Source organism: Pantherophis guttatus, chromosome 3 (assembly GCF_059756535.1).
Source record: "Pantherophis guttatus breed Tessera chromosome 3, ASM5975653v1, whole genome shotgun sequence".
In the NCBI taxonomy this organism is placed as follows: Eukaryota; Metazoa; Chordata; class Lepidosauria; order Squamata; family Colubridae; genus Pantherophis; species Pantherophis guttatus.
This window is the reverse complement of record NC_142065.1, coordinates 11756717-11779180: the sequence shown is the minus strand read 5'-3', so window position 1 is coordinate 11779180 and position 22464 is coordinate 11756717. Positions and strand designations below refer to the sequence as shown.

Here is a 22464-nt window from a genome sequence, read left to right as displayed (position 1 = left end):
GTTGAACTGTGGGGTCCTTTATGCTCTCTGAGCTTGGTTGTTTTCTTGCAGACATTTAATCACCAAACTAGGTAACATCATCAGCGCTGCAAAGGCAGTAATTATAATTGATATTGGCAATATAGGAAATATATATACAGAAACTGTTACAATTGATAGACAAATGTTTGACCCCAGCAATAATTTGAAGCTTTTTTTTTTTTCAATCACTGATTTATACTGATGATCACTTTTTCTTATTTCTAGGGAGGATTTAGGTTTTAGGTTAATTTCTGAACAGGTCAGTCATCATCCACCTGTCAGCGCATTTTACTCTGAAGGCTTAAACCAGGACTTCATTTTTCATGGCTCAATTTATCCTAAATTGAAGTTTTGGGGGAAGAGCGTAGAAGCAGAACCCCGGGGAACCATAACATTGGAACTGATAAAGTAAGTATATCTCTTCTTTATTGTCTGGGTATTTCATTTTAATAGCTATCCCTACCAAGGAATTTTCATTTGTTGATCTTTTTCTGGATTTTGTTTGGATATGAGGTCTTAGGTTTCTATAACTCAAAGTTTCTATAACTCAGATATCCCAAATATGGTATTAAGCACATTTAATATAAATTATAGTGCAAAAATACCAATATTGATAGAAAAGAATATTTGCAGCTGAGGGTTAAGCTGTGGGTTCTTTAGTGCTCTCTCAGCCTGGTGGTTCTCAAACAAACTTTTCATTACCTTCGTTCATGTCCATGTTCATACTTATACCTGCTATCTTGTACATGTTTGACAAACTGAATGAATGAATGAATGAATGAATGAATGAATGAATAAATACAGAGAGATTCTAAGCCATCCACTGTTTGTTCATCAGTTGTGAATTTGGAAAATAATAGTATAGTCCACAATTGCACAATGAAGAGGGACAGACAAAAATACCACAATAAATGAGAATATTTGTAACTCAGGGTTAAAATGATGGGTCCTTGGTGCTCTCTGGTTGTTTTCTCGCAGATGTTTCATTGCCCAAACTAGGTAACATCATCAGTGCTAGAAAAGAGTGGGTTTTCCTCTCAGTTTATATTCTAGTTGCTTTCCCTGGGGTAGTCGTAGAGGTTCTTTGGTTAGGCTGTCTATTGTTGGCTTCTTTGGCAGTTTCTTGATTGGGGTATTGTTTATTTCTTTATTGTTGGTCTGATGGTAATCTTGGAGTTTATTTATGCTCATCTGGATGCTGATGGCTGGTGGGGAGATGCTGAGGCCAAACTCCACTTCTTACTAGCACCGATGAAGTTACCTAGTTTGGGTAATGAAACATCTTCAAGAAAATAACCAAGTTCAGAGAGCACCAAGGATCTCCCAAAAATTCCACATTTCAGTAAATTGGCCCAATTCATAATGATAAAGAAATATTTGACTGGCTTTTTTTTTTTTTTTAAAAAGTGATGTCCTCTTAAAGTGACATTTGTTAATTTGCTTGTATGTGTTTTACTCCAGTGTAGGAACATTTGTGATTGAGGGTTTATCTGGGATATAAAAGGAGGGCAAGGAAAAAATAAAACATTTTTAATATGTAATTTAGGCTTTGTTTGATGTGGCTGATGTTCTCTCTTTGGTAGAACAAGGAAATATTTTGCTAAACATTAAGTGGATGTTGTCAGTTCTAGGATTCTATGTTTGCTGAAATCATATCTTTCAAAAGTTTCAAAAATGTCCAGGGTGTTGGTGCTGTTAGGAATGTAAGAGTTTGGTTTAGAAGCTCCAGTAAAATCTCATGTTTGTATCTACTGCTTTAGCCCAACCTGCCTACAGTGTGAAGCTGTTAAAAATCCCAACAATCTTTTCAAATTATTAAGTAATTTTAAAAAATTGATATGGTACCCTTCCTTCCAATCAACTACAAAATAATATTTTAAAGTGATACTTATTATTTTCATCTTGTTCATTGTTGCTGTTTATATTTTGATTTTAAAACTAGTTTGCTTTCAGTTGTATTTAATAAATGTGATAGTTATTTATATAAATTTAGGGAAAGTCTAGTTAGTCTAGGCGCTTTACATCAGTAAAATCATGATTAATAAAGTAAAAAAGCCCCATAGAAATTTGCAAAGCAAAACACCAAACAAAATCAAATCTTATATATTTATTTGATCAATTTCTGTAGTCACTCATCTCAACAAAAGATTATTCTTGCCTATAAATGAAACTTATAGTTTATCATAATGTTTCTTCAAGGTCTGGGATAGTACAGGCTATCCTCAGTTTATGGTCACAATTGAGCCCAATATTTCTGTTGCTAAGTGAGACAGTTATTAAGTGAGTTCTGCTCCACTTTATGACCCTTTCTGCCATAGATTATAGTTGTTTCAAATACTTTTCCCCCCCTCTTTCATTTTATTTGCCAAGCCTCTGATCAACCTTTTCTTCTTCTCTTACAGACATCGCGAAGCTTACACTTGGACTAACCCTACCTGTTGTGTACATAATGTAATTATTGGCAAGCTATGGATAGAACAGTACGGAACAGTAGAAATTATAAATCACAGGTAAATTTTCATTTACTTCACACTGCGCATTCTAAAACCTGCCAAAAGTAATGTATGCCACTTGAAGGTGTAGCCATTAGTGTGTCTGTCTGAAGCAGTTCGGGATAAAGATTTGTCTGTGTGGATTTGTAATATCTCTCTTCTGTTTGTGTGAGAAGAGATGAGCCTGCCTTAAAAAAACGTTACATTTCTTTCTAACCCTGGGCAGAATATGTCAGAAATCTCTGCTACTGCTGGAGTTTTTCTGAAACCTTCCTTCTGAAGAGGTTTCTCCTGTAGAAATTCTAAAGCTTCTCAACTTCAATACATTGTTCAGGAGTTGGGTGCAAACAATAATACAATAAAAAGTGCTTCTAGTGCAGGCTGCCACATTGTTTTTTAAAATTCAGTGGGTTTGAAATATCTGTTTAAAGAAACCAATTTAAGTTCTGTCCCAAAGGTGCTTTTTCAAGAGGCGACTGGACTTTCTTTGTTTTTCCTTGAAGATGTTTCACACAGAAGAAGCTTCTTGGATGAGAAGCGAAATGTCTTCAAAGAAAAACCAGAAAGCCCAGTTGCCTCTTGAAAAAGCACCTTTGGGACAACCATGACCTGGATGACTGAGAATCTCCATAGACAATTTAAATTCTGCTATCCTTTGTCATTATAAAGTGACCACAGTGTTGGGGCATCCATCTAGGTGTGAGGATGACCTTGTACATAGCTGCTGGCCTATTTTTGTCTCCCCCGTTCCCTGGAAGAACTGGCCCTCTCTCCCAAACAACAATAAAATTGCCCATGAGTGATTATGGTAAATTTAATTTAACAGTAATAGAGTTGGAAGGGACTTTGGAGGTCATCTAGTCCAACTCCCTGCTCACTCAGGAGACTTGTACTAGGGATTCGAACTGCCAAACTGCCGACCTTTCTGATCGACAAGCTCAGTGTCTTAGCCACTGAGCCACCTAGTCAGTCTTAAAAGTAGTTAAAAGCACAGTGTTATACCGTGTTTCCCTGAAAATAAGACACTGTCTTATATTTTTTTGAACCCCGAAATAAGCGCTGGGCCTTATTTTCGGGGAGGTCTTATTATTTTGGGGTGTGTGGAGCAAGACGGGGCTCCTCTTGCCGTCTTACCTGATTTCCAGCCCTGTCTCCCTAACCCTAACCAGAGGAAATGGCGGGGACCGGCTGCACATGCATTTAAATATTTTAGGGGAGGGCTTATTTTCAGGGAGGGATTATTTTTGGGGGGGATTATTTTAGCACATGCGCTCAAAACCCTGATTGGGCTTATTATCGGGGGATGTCTTATTTTCAGGGAAGCAGGGTAGTAACATTATGAGAGAGCCAGACAAACAACAGAAAGAGCCAGTTTCGTCTAATAGTTGAGGCACCAGGCTAGGGAATGGGAGCCTGGGAATTCCAGTCCTGCCTTAGCCATGAAAGCCAGCTAGGTGATTTTGGGCCAGATGTTCTCTCCCAACCCCAATCCGTCTCACAGGGTTGTTGTTGTGGGGAAAACAAGAGAAGGGAACTGGGTTCGATATGTTTGCTGCCTGGAGTTTATTTGTAAAAATAATAAAGGCGGGATACAAATAAAAATAAATTAATTAATTAATATGATGCAGATGCTGATTGGGGAGAAGCTTTTATTTTGCCATGAGATCTTAGCCCTGTGTAAGCTGTTTTTTTTTTTTTTTTTTAATAGTACTGGAGATAAATGTATTCTTAACTTTAAACCCTGTGGACTGTTCGGTAAAGAGCTTCACAGAATAGAGGGCTACATTCAAGACAAAAAGTAAGTAATCTATCAGAATCATAGAATTGTAGGGCTGGAAGGGACTTTGGAGAACGTCTAGTCCAACTCCCTCCCAAGGCAGGTGTGAATGGACCTAAGTGGTTACATACCGTCTTCCCATATAGAAAAACTTTCAAATTTTCTCTAGAGAAAAGAAACATACAGAAGTCTGTACCAATTTGTGAGGAAACAGTAGGGCCAGGATGATGTACAAAGTCTTTCATATTTCTCCATTAACAGAGTTTCATTACAGGTAGTCCTTGACATACGACTGTAAAGAAGCCTGCCCGATAATGTTATAAGTCATGATGGGTAGTAAAACAGGTTAGTCATCTGACTGATGTGAAATTACGGCCTTTCTTGGGATGGTCAGTAAGCAAACACCATGGTTGTTAAGGGAATGCTTCAGTCGCAAAACTGTCTGGCTTAGCAATGAAAATTTTTGGGGTTCCATTGTGGTCGTATGTTGAGGACTATTTGTACTTATAATAATAAGAAAAATCAGAATCTTGACAGTGAATTTTATTATCAGTTCTTGCAGTCTGGAATATGAAGTAAATATAAGATTATTTTATAATTTGTCATCCCAACCATTTCATTCCCATTTTCCTATACAGTGGTACCTCAGTACTTATTGTTAATTGGTTCCAGGTGGCACAACGAATACCAAAAACAATGAGTACCAAACACATTTTTCCCATAAGGAATAATGTACTGAGTCACAAAGCAGCCAACACCGACAAATTCTAGCTTGTCTGTTGAGTACCAACAAACAATGAGTACCAGGACAAAAATTTTTACCTCAAAATGTGTTGATTACCAAATTCAATGAGTTTTAAGGCAGTTGACTAACCAAGGTGCCCCTGTAACTAATTTTTCCTCACCTAATTTAATTTCTAGGTTTCTATTGTCTTGGAAACAAATTGACTACTTTTTCTCTTAGAACATTTATAACTAACTGTAATTTTGCAAAAGATCTAAAATGTAGAAGGTGTAAACCTAAGGTGAGAGTATGTTGAAAGCTGCTAGAAGTTGTGTTTCTACATTTTGAGGTTTTATTCTTTTCAGCAAATGCAGATAATGATAGCTTTTCATGTCACCTTGGGTTGTTGGTTTTTTGTTTTTGTTTTTTGGCCGCTCCTATTCCAGATCATCTGATGAAAAATAATATTATGGAGTTGGTGAGAAATCCTTCATATTATAAAGGTTAATCTCATAATTGTCCATTATCAGCCCATGTTGAGAATCATACCATATTTCATTTGTGCTGTTAGGGCTGAATTAGATGCTATCAGATTTTAACTAGGCTGGAGAAACACAGAATCTAAGTAAACTAAAATGTCTTTTAAAAACAGTAAGAAGAAACTCTCAGTGATCTATGGGAAATGGACAGAATGTTTGTGGTGCGTTGACCCTTATTCTTATGAAAACTATAAGAAGAACGAGAGGAAAGGTGGCGATCAGAAGAAACCAAAGCCGGTAAGTTTTGTGAAAGTGGGAGCTTGCACATTTTTTTAAGAAAATTGTTCTCTAAATAGGATACAGTGCAAATGGGATGATTGTGGTTTAAGTTATGATAAGGGTACCATCATTTACCTTGTTAAATTCTGGGATTATCCAAGGTTTTATCCAGTGTAGTCAGGGATTACAGTTAGTCCTTGATTTATGACCGTAATTGAACCCAGAATTAATGGTCGTGGTGTGCTGAGGTTACCAGTGATTGTACCGATTTTACATCTGTTTTTGCAGCCGTCGCAAAGCTAAGTGAATGTTGTGTTTATTAAGGAAACCCTTTGTCTGCAATAGGTGCTTTTTGCCAGAAATTGGAAATAAACACCAATTTCTGCCCAAAAAGTCATAAATGGTGGTCATGTGACCATGGGACACTGCAAATGGCCATAAGTGTGGGCAGTTGCTGAGCACCCAAAATGTGATGGCAGGGCGAGGGGGGTGGCCTTGCAACTTCAAATCGGCATTATAATTAGCGCTGGGGAGATCTGTTTTAACTTTGAATGGTTGCTAAGTGGCCCGTTGTAAGTCAAGGATTACTTGTATATAATTTTTTAAATTTATTTATTAAATGTATAGGCTACCCATCTTTCCTAAAGACGAGAGGCATTGTACATCTCTTTCCATTGCTCTCCTTTCCCTCTGCTATTCATTGTAATGGCGGATTTCTAGAGTACCTGTTGACAAAATGAGTAGGCAAAGGGGTGAAATTGAAAGAAGAGAGATTTTTGGTCCTTGTGAGAGTGTCGGGGAATGTAACAACTAGTATAAAAGTGAGAATAAGGTAGGAGCAAACATTGGCACAGAGGAAAGAGGTGATTTTAATGAATAAAAGGCATTGTATGACTTGGTCAATGGCACGACTGAAGCAAAGATGGATTTTAAGGATAGAAAAATAAACAGGGATGATGTGAACCAGCTATCCTTTGCTTCTTTTTATATTCCTCTCTCTTAATTAATATTAATTACTATTTCCCCCCTTTTTTGAATAACATAGCTTAGCCTGTGAAGAATAACGTAAGGAGTATGTATGGATGTATGGATGTAATAAAGTTTCTGTGCTGCAATAATGAATGAGAGGGACATTGAACCTTAATATTGTTGCTTCAACAGATCAGAGTTCATTGCCCCATAAATGAACTTGGGTGCTCCGTCTTTCCCCATTCTTCTTCCCATTTCCTTTTCTAAATTTCCTTTGTGGTTTTTAAATCCTCCTCCAGAGATATCCAAATTGAATAATGTTGGAGAAGGAGTTGGGAGCCCTTAAATCAGAGGTCTCCAAATTTAGCAACTTGTAGACTTCAATTCCCAGAATTTCCCAGCCAGCATGGCTGACCGAGGAATTCTGGGAGTTGAAGTCCACAAGTTTTAAAATTGCCAAGTTTGGAAACTCTCTGCCTTAAATCATATCTTGCTGTTTAAGGTCTCCAGAACGTTTGGTTTAAGGAACCAGGAAGTGTTGTACCTAAATGGAAAGCCATGTATGGCTTGAAAGTAGTTCTGAAGCTCCTTGGTGCTCTTTTGATTGAATATGCAGTATTATTTCATTTTAAGAGAGATGAACCTGAAAATGATGAAGCCGATGATATGCCAGAGGTTCAAGAAACTGTGCAAGTTATACCTGGCAGTAAGCTACTTTGGAGGATAAGCTCAAGGCCATCAAATTCATCACAGGTGAGCAGCTCTGAACATTGGAAGTGGATTTACATATTATGTACTTGACCGAAAGCACAGCAGTAGATTAGGAAAAAGCCTTTATATATTTCCTTTTAGAATATTAAAAGAGTTCGATTAATCAAAGATCACAAGTGGTGAAATACTTGAAATAGTGTTAATTCTGATGCTGTAAAATTGCTTATTAGTCATGAGTTTTTTTAAAACTCGGATGGAATTGATATTAAGTTCAACCTCTTCCATAGTAGTCTATGGAATTTTGATTTTGTGCCATCAAGTCAGGGTCACCGAGATACGTGTTCTCCATGACAATCTGTCTCTAATATGGTCCTTCAGGGTAATGTAAACTATTGCTGTATAATTTGAACATATAATAACATTGTTATCAAGGACAGCCGTAATAACATTGGCATATTAAAACAATTTATATGCAGTGTTGAGTGCCACAACATCTTTATTAATTTAAAGATGGTGAAGCAGAGTAAACCCAATTAAAAATTGAGAGAGACAAGGGACTGTCTTTATTAAATGCCATGTTGCAGTAGGTTGATAGGTTAGGTTGATAGGTTGAGAAATTCATGTATTTGTAATAACTCTAGCCATTTAGTAGAGATACCAGATTGTAATGCAGTAAACAAAAGATGCTGCAATCCCAGATCTACTTAGAATACACTTCATAAATTCAGTTAGCACAATATTTTTATTTTTATTTATTATGTAAATTTATCTGGCCATCCAACTCACTCAAGGTGACTCCAGGTAGCTTACAGAAATAAAACCCCAATATCCAGGGCTTTTTCAGCATCCAACTAAATTAAAACATCTGATTCTAGTTTATTTGCAGCTCTACGACTCATGATATCAGTCATTGGTAGATATTGTCAAATGCTTGTTTATTTTTTATAAATTCAGATTGGCACGGATAAAGTATAGCTGGTATTATTAGTTCCTTTAGCCTACAGTTAATGTTGCTGCAAATATTTTAATATGCTCAATCAAATTAATCAAGATACTGATCTATGGCCTCTATAGCATGCCTGTGTTGTAAGAATGTTCTCAGATTTTAACATTGGTGTAATATAAACCTCATAGAAAGGTTAAACCAGAGCCTTGGTAGTACAGTGGTCTAAGGCACCCTGTTATTAAGCTGGTTATTAAGACCAGCTGCCTGCAATTACTGCAGGTTTGAATCTCGCCAGGCTCAAGGTTGACTCAGCCTTCCATCCTTTCTAAGGTAGGTAAATTGAGGACCCAGTTGTGGGGGCAATAAGCTGACTTTGTATAAATATACAAAAGGATGAAGGCTATTGCTGAGCACATTGTAAGCCACCCTGAGTCTCCGGAGAAGGGCGGCATATTAATCAAATTTAAAAAAAAAATTAAAAAAATGGTTGTTTATAGATGTTATATAAGTGCCAGTAGGACTATAAAAATATTCTACCATTTAGTGGGATATCCAATTGGTCTGAGGACTTTCTCCATTTCTACACCATCTCTGTAGAGTGATTATGATAATTTATTTTCTATTTTTTAAAAAAATATTTTCCAATGCAATATGACCATATGACCATATGAAATAAATATATATATATATTTGCTTATATAAAACTATAGAATCTATACTTTTACCAGGCATCTTAGCTTTTTAATAAAAGCAGACATTTTCAGGGGACAAATTTGTTTTTGGAATGAAGTGTGTCATATTTATTCAGAAGTGTGTAATAGACATTTTTAAAAAAAAGATAAATCACCCATAAATATTATGGGCCGTGATTAGAATGCAGTATTGCAGGCTAACTCTGCTGACTGCTAGGAGTTCGATCCTGACCGGCTTAAGGTTGACTCAGCCCTCCAACCTTCCAAGATTGGTAAAATGAGGACCCAAATTGTTGGGGTCAGTAGGCTGACTTTGTAAACCGCTTAGAGCAGGGATGTCAAACTCAATTTCATTGAGGGCCGCATCAGGGTTGTGTTTGACCTCAAGGGGGCCGGGGGGACGTGGCCGGGGGGGGGCAGCTTGACATAACTTGTGTCAGGGGCACCTGTGGCAGCCCGTGGTGCCTCTGCCAGAGAAAATGGGCTCCTGAGCTCCGTTTTCAGGGTTGCAGGAGGCTGTCCCAGCTGAAAATGGAGCTCGGGAGACGGTTTTCTCTGGCAGAGGCACCATGGGCCGATCCTTCGCTCTTTCCAGGGTGGCCCCGCGGGCCGGATCTAAGCACCCTGCAGCCCCGGGCCTTGAGTTTGACACCCCTGGCTTAGAGAGAGCTGTAAATCACTATGGAGTAGTATACAAGTCTAAGTGCTATTGCTATTATTGTTTTCATTGTCCAGAAAATTCCTTCTACCTGTTCATTTATGATTATGTGGAAATAAGCAAGTCCCTTTTCTTTCAGACCGAAGTGAAAAACAGTTTAAGTGAAGGGTTTTGATGCAGGAAACCGCCTTTTCCTTGTTCTGTTAACTTAAGATTTGACTTGACACTTGCCATGGAAGTTATCTTTGCTTCTCCCACTCTTCTGCTGTCAAAGGAACTATTTGCAGTTTGGGGAACTTGGTTAGGAAAGTGATATTGAGATAAAAGGGGAAATTTGTTCCTTTTTAAAACTTTTGGAACAAGACGTTTAAAAAGTTGCCAGGTGAGTTTTGCTTCAGCTCTGAAAAAATAAAAATTAATGGCAAGTTTAGGAACTTGAAGAATTTGAAAAAAACAGCAAAAGAGTTTGATCGAAGAAAGTTATAAATGCATTAAGGGAGTACAGGTATTCCTCAATTTACAACAGTTCATTTAGTGACCGTTAGTGAAGTTACAACAGCACTGAAAAAGTTACTTATGACTGTTTTTCACACTTACTGCATGCAGCATCTCCATGGTCATGTGATCAAAATTTAAGATGTTTGGCAACTGCTTCATATTTATGACTGTTGCTGTATCCCAAGGTCATGTAATCCCATTTTGAGACCTTCTGATAATCACATTCAATAGGAAATCCAGATTCACTTAACAACTTCGTTACTAATTTAACAACCATAGTGATTCACTTACCAACTGTGACAAGAAAGATGGTAAAATGGGACAAAATTCACGTAAGAAATGTCTCACTTAACAACATAAATTTTGGGCTCAATTGTGGTTGTAAACTGAGGACTACCTGTATTTAAATTTGGAATGTTGACTTTTAGTATAAGATTTTGGGAATTAAGTATAAAAAATTAATAGCTTTTTGAGGGAAACTGATTTATTTTGGTTCGTAACATGTGGGCTAATATCAGTGCCACCCCTTTGAGGAAGGTGATTTGTATTATGTCTGTGTGTTTACATTCCTGTTTCTGCTTCAGATGTACAATTTCACCAGTTTTGCTGTCACTCTCAATGAATTGGAGAAGGGCATGGAAGATATATTGGCTCCTACTGACTGTCGGTTAAGACCAGACATAAGGCATATGGAAAATGGAGAGATAGGTACGTGTATGGAGAATGGCCATGATTCTCAAAGATTAGAAACATTAAGAAAAGCTATGTTTTTCTTACAGATCTTATGCCCATGTTTTATCCTCTTCTCTCTGTTCCGAGGATGGTTTGATCCTTTGAAGGATCCATCGTAATACCTCCAAAGTGTTGAGTACCCTTATAAACCTTGTTATGAAGTTGCAATTTTGTGACAGATGAGGAAAATTATTGCATTCATGAACGGAGAAGACTCCTACTAACTGTTCTTGAGCCTAATTGCATTGAATGTACAGTAGTGGCCAAAATTGTGGAAACCTTTTGGGAAAAGTGTATTTTTGAGGTTTGATAACACCACTTTTTTGGGGGGGACTTTCAAGATAATCCTATTCCATTGCTGGAATGGCCTGGAATATCCCAGACCTTAACTCAATTGAACATCTATGGAGCTGACTAAAGAAACTTTTTAGTCAGAAGCGACCCAGCAATGAAACCCAGTTAATAGAAGCAATCTTCCAATCTTGGTTTCATATTATGCATGCGCACCGACCCTCTGGAATGGGTTACCCACAGGGCTCCAGATGGCCCCCGACCTCCCTCTTTCCACCGTGACCTGAAGACATGGCTTTTCCAACAAATTTGCTGATCCGATGGGTGATTTTTAATTGGGAGATTTTAATTGATTATTTTAGTAGCTATTTTTTTATTGTTTTCATCATTTTAATTTCTGTGAGCCGCCCTGAGTCCTTTGGGAGAAGGGCGGCATATAAGTATAAGAAAAATAACTAAAAATAAAATAAATAAATATTATAACAGCTGCAGAAATAAGACTTGGTTCCTTCCATGGGAAGACGCTGTAAGGCCGTCATTCATGCTAAAGGTTACCCAACTAAGTATTAACTGACATGGTGATAATTTTTGTATTATCTCATTTTTTTCTATGGTGATAATTTTTGTATATCTCGTTTTTCCTATGTGTTTCACTTTTCTTCTTTATACGGTAATTGCTATTCTAATAGCAAATCCTTCATAAAAGTTATTGCATTACATTCTTGATTAAATTATCTTTCCATTAATATATAATTTTATGGTACTACTCCCCCCCAAAAAAAGGGGGGTGTTATTAGCTAGTTTTAGAAAATACACTTTTCCCAAAAGGTTTCCACAATTTTGGCCACTACTGCAATGGGTGTTCTGGTCATAGCACTACTCTTTGAAGGTACCACTTTTCGAAGGGCAGCCCCTGGCTTGCTGTAGGTCTGCTGGAAGCTGTGCACCTGTTTTAGGACACCGGAGTGGGGGGGAGAGGATTTAATAAAGGGTAAATGTTAGAAATGTTTTCTACATATTTACAAATTAGTATAATTCCAAAGCACCTAAAGGCAGGATAAGAAGCAATGGATGGAATCTAATCAAGGAGAGAACCAACCTAGAACTAAGGAGAAATTTCGTGACAGTGAGAAGAAACGACCTGCCTCCAGAAGTTGTGGATGCTCTGGAGATTTTTAAGAAGAGTTTGGACAACGATACCAATGGTATAGGGTTTCCTGCTTGAACAAGGGGTTGGACTAGAAGACCTGCAAGGTCCCTTCCAACTCTGTTATTCTGTTATAATTCTCATATACAAATTGTATAATCTTTTTTAAACCTTCAGATACGAAATCTCATAGTTAAAATTCTTGTTGATAAAAATAATAGGATAGAGATAGATTACAGACCTGAATGCCTTGAGGTCAGGCCTTTTCTGCCAGTGTTATCTGTTGATTGAGTGCAGAGTATTCTGTTTTAATCCGCTGTATCAAGCTCCTTCTTTAATGGTTTTGAAGCTTATCTTTGTGAGGAAGTTTTCATAAATGGGGAGGCTTAGTGGTTATTATTTATTTAGTACATTTTTATGTCACCCATCTCCCTTATAATGTGACTCTGGAGAGATTACAGGTTATTTAAAAAATAAAATATTAAAACTATGCAAATTAAAAAAATTAAACTACACAAAACACTAAGACTAGGAGACGGATGGCAAGGCATGAGGTCTTCTTACCCCATCAACCACCTCCAGCAGTGACTACCACCCTTGGAGCCCCAAGCCAACCAAGTTTTAATACCCTTCTGCAAGGCCAAGTTCTCACCTCCTGTTCTGACCCAGCTCCCCAAACATGACAAACCCTCAAGTTAACTCAAAACATTCCTTTAATTAGGAGTGCCGGCAGCTCCAGCAAAAAGTTTCTCACCACAGGCTAACAAATCCATCAGGCCGGAAGATGAATAGTTGTCTGCCACATCTATTCATCTCTGCCCCCCCCCGCCTTTTATCCCTAGAGCTAGGGTGGGGCTTTACTAACAGCGGTGGCTCTTCCTTCCCAAGGATCGGCCCACGGATTTCCACTGCTCTCCTCTCCTCTGCCTTCTGTGCATCGCCGCGTCAGGCACTGGACCCAGCTGTTCCTCATCAGCCACCTCCAGAACTAGGGGCTGTTGACTCTGCATCTGAGGGCTAACAGACAGCTCAGGCTCCGCCTCTCTCTCTCTCTCTCTCTCTCTCTGACAGCTCCATTCCCTCTTCCCCCTCGGAGCTCTCAGATTGCCTTGCTGCTGACCCTGACTCCCATACCGCCTCCTCATCTGATTCAGCTGCTGGAGGGGCCGGTGGCCAACAGATCACAAAACTTGCAGTGGTAGAGTGTTCCACAGGGATGGAGCCACAGCAAAAAGACTCTTCTCCTTGGACCCGCTCACTGGAATTCCTTAGCAAATGGGATCGATAGCAAGCTTCTTCCATGGGGTGGACTAATCCCATTGGGAAAAGGCAGCTCCTCAGATATCTCAAGTTAAATGGATCTTTTGCACATACACAATAACAGAATAACAGAGTTAGAAAGGACCTTGGAGGTCTTCTAGTCCAACCTTTGCTCAAACAGGAAGCCCTAAACCATTTCAGACAAATGGAGCATCCACAACTAATCACTCCACTGATTAATTGTTTTCACTGTTAGGAAAATTCTCCTTAGTTGTCGGTTGTTTATCTCCTTGATATGTTTCTATCCATTGCTTCTTGTCCTGCCTTCAGGTGCTTTGTAGAATAGGTTGACTCTCTCTTCTTTGTAGCAACCTCTTAGCTATTTGAAGACTGCTATCATGTCACCCCTAGTCCTTCTTTTCATTAAACTAGACAGATCCAATTCCAGAAACAATTCTTTATATATAATTTTTATGTATAAAAATTTACCTTTTTATTCCACCAGCCGGGCCTGGCCTAATCTTTTCCCTCTTTTCTTTTTAATATGCAAATTTTAATCTGTTTTTTCCCTGATTGGGGGTGTTTTAATTTGTCTGGGCCAAATTGTTTAATTCGATTTTATCCTGTTTTTAAATTTTGTATTTATGTATTTTACTGTTTGGCTGTTCACCGCCCTGAGTCCTTCGGGAGTAGGGCGGTATACAAATCAAATAAAGATAAAGATAAAGAAAGAAGAAAGAAGATCATTTATATAACTGCAGATTTTATCTCTCTGGATATTGTCAGGGTTCCAAATAACACCCCCAACAAAAGAAGACTCCGAGGCTAGATGTTCCTCAAAGTTCCATTTTATTAGAGATGTCATATTGGCACATCTGGGAAAACCCAAATCTGAAAGCTTCCAGGTTTTCCCCACCCAAAAGAAAGCCCAAGTCCCTTCCCTTGCATCCACATGTCCATCACATGGCCCAATCATGGCACCGTCCCAGCTGGAGATGCCTCCCAGTCACGCCATTCCAGGTGCAGGGCCAGATGTCCTTGACTCTCAGAGAAAGGAATGTTATTATGGCTAAATACCTCCACTGCTCTATGCAATCCCTCCTCCCAGTTTCCCACAGTACTAAGTGTGGCAGCCCTGAAGATCCAAAGAAAAAGATGGCCTCCAGGGCTGACAAATGTTTTGTCAGAACTCAAGTTGTGGACAGATGAGAGTTCAGGATAATGATCGAAAGAGTATACAAATACTGGTAATTAGTGTTCAATTGTTGTGGTTTGCTTTGTTTCCATTTGTTTTCTAATATCCCAGTGCAATTATTTAGGTGGAAATAGTTTTTCTTGACCTAAAATCTTTTAGAGGCGTTGAATGATAAATTCTGTCCTCCTTCCCAGTGAAACTTTGATCCTGCTGATTAGAGGGAATGGAATTTTTGGTCCAACATACTCTGAGAATCTCAAATAGGGAAAAAATGCACTGGAGCAAGTACAAATCTGAATAAATTGTTCAGATTCACAAAGAAGTATTAAAATTGGTCTTAATTTGATCTGTTTTTCAATCTACCGTTTTTGCCTTTTTCATTAAAAAAAAATCTCTTGAAATATCTGTTAGATATGGCAAGCAAAGAAAAGGAGAGGCTAGAAGAAAAGCAAAGAGCTGCTCGCAAGGATCGTGCAAAAGAGGAAATTGACTGGAGAACAAGGTAATTCATAGTTCTGGAAACAGGGAAGGATGCCCTGCTGACAGATTGAATCCAGGAACTATATAGTGTCTCACCACATAGCAATCTTCTTTCTCACCTTACATGAGTGTTTTTTAAATGATGTTTTCAGTTTTAAAGTTCACACTTTTCCATTAAGAGACAAGCAGTCTTTTTCTGAGCACGGTCAGGAATGAATTGCTGTATAAAGTAAAAACTTCCTCAGTTGTTTTGCATCTCTCTCTCCCTCTCCCTCTCCCTCTCCCTCTCCCTCTCCCAATTTTTGTTTTATAATAGGAAGAATGTGCAAAATTAAGATTAAAGAATGGGGTCCTTAGTGCTCTCTTAAGCTTGGCTGTTTTCTGCAGACATTTCTTTACCCAACTAGATAACATTATCAGTGCTAGAAGGGAGTGGAGTTTGCTTTCCGTTTATATACTAGTTGGGTAATGAAATTCTACAAAAAAAAACAACCAAGCTCAGAGACCACCAGGAGCAGTAACCCTAATCCTAAACTACAAATCTTCCCTTCTAAAGATTAAAGAGGCAAATAGGCAACACAGACTGCTTATTCCTTCTTTTATTATTAATTATTCCAATCATTATTCCTTCTTCTGGCCTGTCCCTCTGCTCATTTCTTTTCTCTGACACTTTTTAAATACTTGAAAAAAAGCTATCATTTCTCTCCTCACTCAGCCCAGTCTTCTTTTTGTAGGGTTAAGTTTCTAGTCCCTTGATAATCCTCACTGCCCTTCTTAAATCTTCCTATCTGGATTTTTTCCAAAAGCCTTGGAGTGGAACACAGTAGTCGAGTTGAGATGTGATCAATAAAGTGTAAAACAGAACAGTTACTGTTTTATAGCTACTTCCCATAATTTGTAAACTATCCGCCTTACAATTTGTCTTTTTGCAGTCACATCGCATGCCTAGCCTGAACTCGTTTTGCAATCAATTACCAACATAAGCTTTTTGCCAGTACCGTTACCAAGCTAAAGTCTCCCGCGTCCTGCATTTAATTTCTTCTCCCAGCGAAGAATTTCACATTTGCGCTGCTAAATATAATTTTATATTTTCAGCCAAATTTCTTAACCTTTCAAGATCACTTTGGATTTCTGTCTCTCAAGTTATTTGCTGTCCTACCCAATTTTATCTCAGATGCAAATTTGGAAAGGGTTCTCTTCACAATTTCCTCAGAGAGAATAATAAAAAAAGGTGAAAGACTGAATCCAGATTGAGTGTTTTATGATCTTTTCTTTTAGAATCTTCCTTAATATTGACATCAGTCTGACAGTCTATAGTTCCCTGGATCTTGTTTTCCTGTCGAGGATTATGGTTATTCTCCTCTGGTATTTTGACCATTTTTCAGGGAGTTATTAAAGATAATGCAGAAAAGTGTAAAGTAAATAAAGGTTCAAGACCATTCAAGTTCAAGTTCTATCTAAGCCCTGAAAGCCAGCTGGGTGACTGTGGGCCAATCGCCAGGAGACTGTGAGTTCTAATCCCACTTTAGGCAGGAAAGCTGGTTGGGTGACTGGCCCAATCACAAACACACTGTGAGTTCTAATCCCGCTTTAGGCTGGGTGACAATGGGTGAGTCACACACTCTCAGCCCAGTCCGCCTCACAGGGGTGTTGTTGAGAAAATTGGAGGAGGAAGGTATGTTGGATATGATCACCCTTTGTAACCTTCCCAGCTGACTTCTGACAAGCAATGTCAATGAGGAAAGCCAAATTCGTTTAATGACTACATGATTCACTTAACAATGACAATGATTTGTTTTAACAGCTGTGGCAAAAAAGGACATAAAATAAGGCAAAACATGCTTAGCAACAGAAATTTTGGGGTCAGTTGTGCGCATAAATCAAGGACTATTTGGATTTTGCTGAATTTAACTACTTTTCTTCTATCTTTGTTTTTTTTTTTTTTTTTAACTTCCTTACAGATGGTTTTACCAAGGCACTAATCCATATATTGGGACTGCTGACTGGTTATACTCGGGAGGATATTTTGATAGAAATTTCTTTGACTGTCCGGATATCTATTGAAAACCTTGAATGCAGTTGCTCTTTTGCCCAGAATTGGTAGACTTAAATGAGTCCAGCGGCTATTGGGCTATGTCATGACAAGAAAAAAATATATTTTTCCTAAAGCAATGAAAATCATCCATCACTGATCAAGGTTTTGTCATGTACATTTGCCAAAATACTGAAGTGCTGTTAACTCATTTTCCTGAAGCTGCAACATGAAATTATGTAATGGGGAAAGATGCTTGCATGTTTTTGTTAGCTTCCTTCAATTTATCATTTCATGTTTTTGTTTTATTTTTATTTTTTTTGGCCAGAATTAACTCGCTATAACCGGTGGGAAAATAGCTCCTTTCTTAAAAAGAGAAGATAAGTACTTTTTAAAAATAAAATAAAATTGAACAATAAAATATATCTTTGAAGTATTCAAAACTTGGAGGCCACAGGGACACCTTAGACTAACAGATATGCTGCTGGTCCTACTGGAAAGTTTCTAGCAAGAATCCAGAGTGACTCAAAATTCACACAAGTCTTTGAACACTCCTTTTAAAAGTTTGACAGCATACAATACAGATAGACTTAATTTTCAGGAGCAATTTCTCCATTTTGCCTCAGCCTCTGGGCACTGTGAATTATTGATTCAATGAAGTATCTGTGATTTTATTTTTAAAAAAGTAACTACTCCATTGAATGTTGGGCTGGTTTGTAAGTGTGTAGATAACAGCAAACTCTTGTGTGTTTGAAGTTGCAAAATGTTTTGTCTTAAAACCCATTTTTGGAGATATTTATAGGAACTTGGATGTCATGTAAATATCATGTAAGAAATCATACTCCTTGCTTTGTTCAGAAATGTTCATTTGCAGTTCTGCTTTGGGAGACTGATTTTCCCATTCATTTCATAATACGGGCATCCTTCTTCCTCTTTCAATTTGCCTCGGATACATTCTGCAAAAGTTCATATTTATTTTGGGCTTGTTTTTTTCCAAATCACTTGCTTGCATCACAATTAATAACAGGTTTTTTTGAACAGCAGTTTCTTAGTTTGTTGAATGCTGAATGACACAGTGGAAGCTTTTAATGCATCTCCACTTGTTAGAATTCCTCGAGAATAAGTGTAGGTTTGCAGTTTTAAACACGTCAAAACTATGTCATTCTGGAGCCGTTTGGATTGAAAGAAAAAGAGTGTTTTTCTTTTATTTCTAACACACACTAATGACAATGTGTGTGGCTTTACAAATAAGTTAATATTTACTTTATTATTATTTACCAAATTGGAGATAATTTACCTTGCTGTTAAATGGTAAACCAGCAAGAGCATAATAATTTAAAAGGGACAGTGAAACGATTAAGAGATGGGATTATAGTCCCATGAACATTTGTCTACGATATAGGAATATTTGAGTGTTTTTCATTACATTTCAAGCAAAAAAAAAGTTACCATGAAAAAATACTTAAGGCAATAAAGTATACTTTTAAGAGAATTGGACAGGCACTAGTTAACTCTAAATTGTATGTTGTTGCTAAATATTGCAGCTTCAAATTCATTTATTGTATTAGGGCTTCAGAATGCTTCAGTAGTCTCTCTCTTGAAATCACTTGCATCACAGTAGTCTCACTGTATTTCAATTTATTGCCTTTTCCTTCATAATGTTACCCATGAATCAGTGTGCATTTTATTGTTAATAGATTAATTTATCTATTATGTATCCCAGTCCAGAAACTCTTGGGCCCTTCTGTTTTTTGGTAGGAACAGTGAATTTTGGTTCCAGCAGTAATTTTGTGCTTTAGGCCCACTACAGAATTGGCTGTTTATATTGCTCTCATAATCCACTGGTTTCAGTATCTGAACAATAAGGCTATATACAAAGACCAGCTGTTATGATAACAGTATTTCAAGCTCTAACTCCAGAAACGTGAAAATAGGGGACAATAGAAACTCACTTTTTCTCCCTTGATTAAGTTACTATCTCCTTTTATTAGTAAAAGTTTTGGAAAGGGTTAAGCCAGGTGATCTGTATACATGCAGACAAATGCAGGTGGGTTTCATTAATATTTTGAAGGAATCACATTAATTTTTTTTAACTGGTTGGACCTTTTTTTTTTTTTTTTAGAAGTGGCAAGGGATGTTTCGAAATTCCAATTTGCTGTAGGAGGAAAATGCGATCTTTTAAATTGAAATTAAAATTGATTTTAAAGGAAGAGTGAATATTTTTCATTCACCTTTTGTATAATTATTCTCTACTGAAAATAGATTTATATTAGGTCTTCATGACTCATCTTCTATACCAACTGAGGCATATACTGTACTATATGTTCATGATTTGGTGGCTGGCTGAGCCTTACGTTTCAAAAACGATGTGAAATTGAGACTGCAGAAAATCTGTTGTCCAGTAGAAATAGTGGGAGGCTATTAACATAGCTGATTTGTTTCTCTGCAAATGATTAATTGTACTGGAAAATAATTCCTAAGCTGCAAGTCCGTTCTCCCACATATGTATATCTCATTTCTAACCAACGGCAGGGTATTATACTAAATATAATGCTTCAGAACAGATTAGAATTAAAACGCACACTAAAGTTTGATGACTTAAAAGCTTTAATTATATTGGGTTTTTTTTTTCCTTATGAAAAAGATAGTCATTTAGATTGTTTACATTTTTACCTGCACTTATTATAAGCACCACCTTCACAACTTAAGCACTGCCTTACATTTGACACTTCCATGGGGGAAAAAAAGCACTTTTAAAATTAAAAAAAAAATCATGTTAAATATTAAGATAGGTATTTACTTAAAAGCAGATATTTTTTTATGTGAAAAAAAGTAGTTATTTTCTTGGCTGCTTACTTCCATTGTGTTTACCTTGGTACCTTTGTTTTGAATTAAGGCCCATGCATACGTTAGCTTGACTCCAGGCCAATGGGTTACACCCAAAACTTTTATATTTGCAGATAGTGGTGTTCCACTCACCCTTCACCATTGGGAGGAATTCCATACCCACATGATGCCTCATGCTATATCTCAACACCGGAGTCAATAAAACTGTGGATGAATAGCTTTTCTTGCTGTGCCATTAGGTTGACTTCACAATAAATGCAGCCTTTATCGTAGCAAGAAATAATCACAAAGATTAACACTACTAGACCATTTCTAGAATAGCATGGCAGCAGCAGGCTATGAAACGAAGACGGGACTTCCCCATTCCGAAATAAATCCCGCAGGAAAACGTAACATGTCCACAAACCTTTGCTAGCCTTCGCTCTCTTTCCCCCAAAGCAACCTACAGATGAGCAATTATTTTGACATGACATCACTTCAACAGGATGCTTGATGGATGGAACACTACTAATTCATTAAATTCTCTTGACAAGTAAACATTAACTGGAAAGTATAGTTTTTTTAAAAAAAAAAAATAGAATGAATGATAGAAATTCCTGCTTGGTAATGATTTGATTTACATTGTTAGCCTTTATATGTAAAGAGAAAAGGGTAGAAATGGCACCTTTTTGATGAGTTTGATAAACATAATTTAAGTTTCTTACTACTGCACCTTGCATCCAGTTTGGGGTAGATCAATACATGGGTGTTTTCTCTTAGGCATCTTTAAAAACCCTTGGTCCTCAAAAGTAGGCTATTAGACTAAAACCTTCATAAGTATAAGTTTTAAAGCATAAGATTAGATCTATTTTAGTAAATTAATATACAAATACGTGAATCAGTACCATCTAGAATTAGTTTCTGAAAGTTTTACGTTGATTCTCAAGAGTTCTTACCCAAACCCTAGCTTCACATTACTAACTGTTGATACTCAGGTAGCCTGTAATCCTGAAAAAGACATTGTTGTAATAATAGTCCCAACAGTTCAGGTGCCTGTGTAACTCTTCAGTTTTTCTATGTTTGTTGTATTCTGTGTATTTCTGTGGCTGTTCTCTCCATGTCGTGTTTTTAATTCTTCATTTGATAATCTACTGTAACGTCGTCGCCTCTTTAAAATCCTTAAGTGGTTTGGGTTTAATTGTAAAGCAATATTTAAATGCCTATAAAGCAAATGGTTCTAACAAAAATGATTTTTGTTTATAGCATGTGGGGGAAAAAAATTAAATAAAAAGCACACGCACCAGTTACCAGCTCTTAATTTCCCCATTCATTCTCCGCTGCTGTTGCTGCTACTGCTGTCTTGTTTTGTGTTTTTTATTTTGCCATTAATAATCCCTCTTAATAATAATTATAAGAAGAAAAGTACATGGCACAATCCACCTAGAATTTCTTGGATCAAGCCTCATTTGGGATCCGTGGACTTGGGGAGAAGCATCCCGTGATGCCCTTCTGCATTTTTATGTAAGTTCCCATGGGGCTTGTCCCAAAGAGCGCTTCCTGGCAGAAATATGCCGGCTGTGGGGTTTTTTTTTTGCCTTATCCATGTTACATGAACCTGTTGGAGGATATTAAAAATAAAAAAAGGCTTTAGCGAAATGGATTTATTTTTATAATATTTAACAACTGTCAATACCCAACTATATTAACTATTACAAATTCGTATTTACCTTTTTAGAGAAGTCTGTACAGGTTTGTGGACATAAATGTTAAAAAAAAAAGTGTCAATGCAAATAAAGGCTGTTTTGGAGAAGACACCGAGTTTCTGGTCCTTGTTTTGTCCCTTTGCAGCAAATGGGTGGATCAGTGTCTCTTTTAGAGGGTCATCCTCGAATTCCCTGACCCAGTGGGTTTATTATACCCACTTTCATTCTGTCCTGTTTCCTGGAGAAACTCAAACCCTCGAAAGTTGAGAGTTTTACCTGGGAAGGCAACTCAGGCAGCCAAATAAAGATGTTTCACAGCATGCATTCCTCGTAGGTTGTATTTAGTTAAAGATGGAGTTTTCTTCAGCCTGGATTTAAGCATTTGTGTGAATGCAGGTCTACAGGTAGTCCTTGACTTAACAATTCGTTTAGTGACCGAAGTTACAACAGCACTGAAAAAGGGGACTTATGACCGTTTTTCACACTTATGATCCTTGCAGCATCCCCATGGTCATGTGATCAAAATTCAGATGCTTGGCAATTGTCTCATTT

The 22464-nt window shown here is 37.5% G+C and overlaps 1 protein-coding gene across 3 annotated transcripts in view; it reads left to right on the top strand.

Annotated features, from left to right (window-relative positions):
- The window catches only part of OSBPL2 (oxysterol binding protein like 2), a 61377-nt gene extending 39356 nt beyond the window's left edge, over positions 1–22021 (top strand). For all 3 annotated transcript variants that reach the window (XM_034433148.3, XM_034433147.3, XM_034433146.3), the window contains 8 exons: positions 247–429; positions 2424–2531; positions 4222–4311; positions 5667–5790; positions 7375–7494; positions 10831–10954; positions 15283–15373; positions 17313–22021. In XM_034433148.3, the coding sequence (XP_034289039.1) occupies positions 247–429; positions 2424–2531; positions 4222–4311; positions 5667–5790; positions 7375–7494; positions 10831–10954; positions 15283–15373; positions 17313–17415 (943 nt within the window). In that variant the 3' untranslated portion in view covers positions 17416–22021. The remainder of the gene's footprint in view (positions 1–246; positions 430–2423; positions 2532–4221; positions 4312–5666; positions 5791–7374; positions 7495–10830; positions 10955–15282; positions 15374–17312) is intronic.
- Positions 22022–22464: the final 443 nt, after the last annotated feature.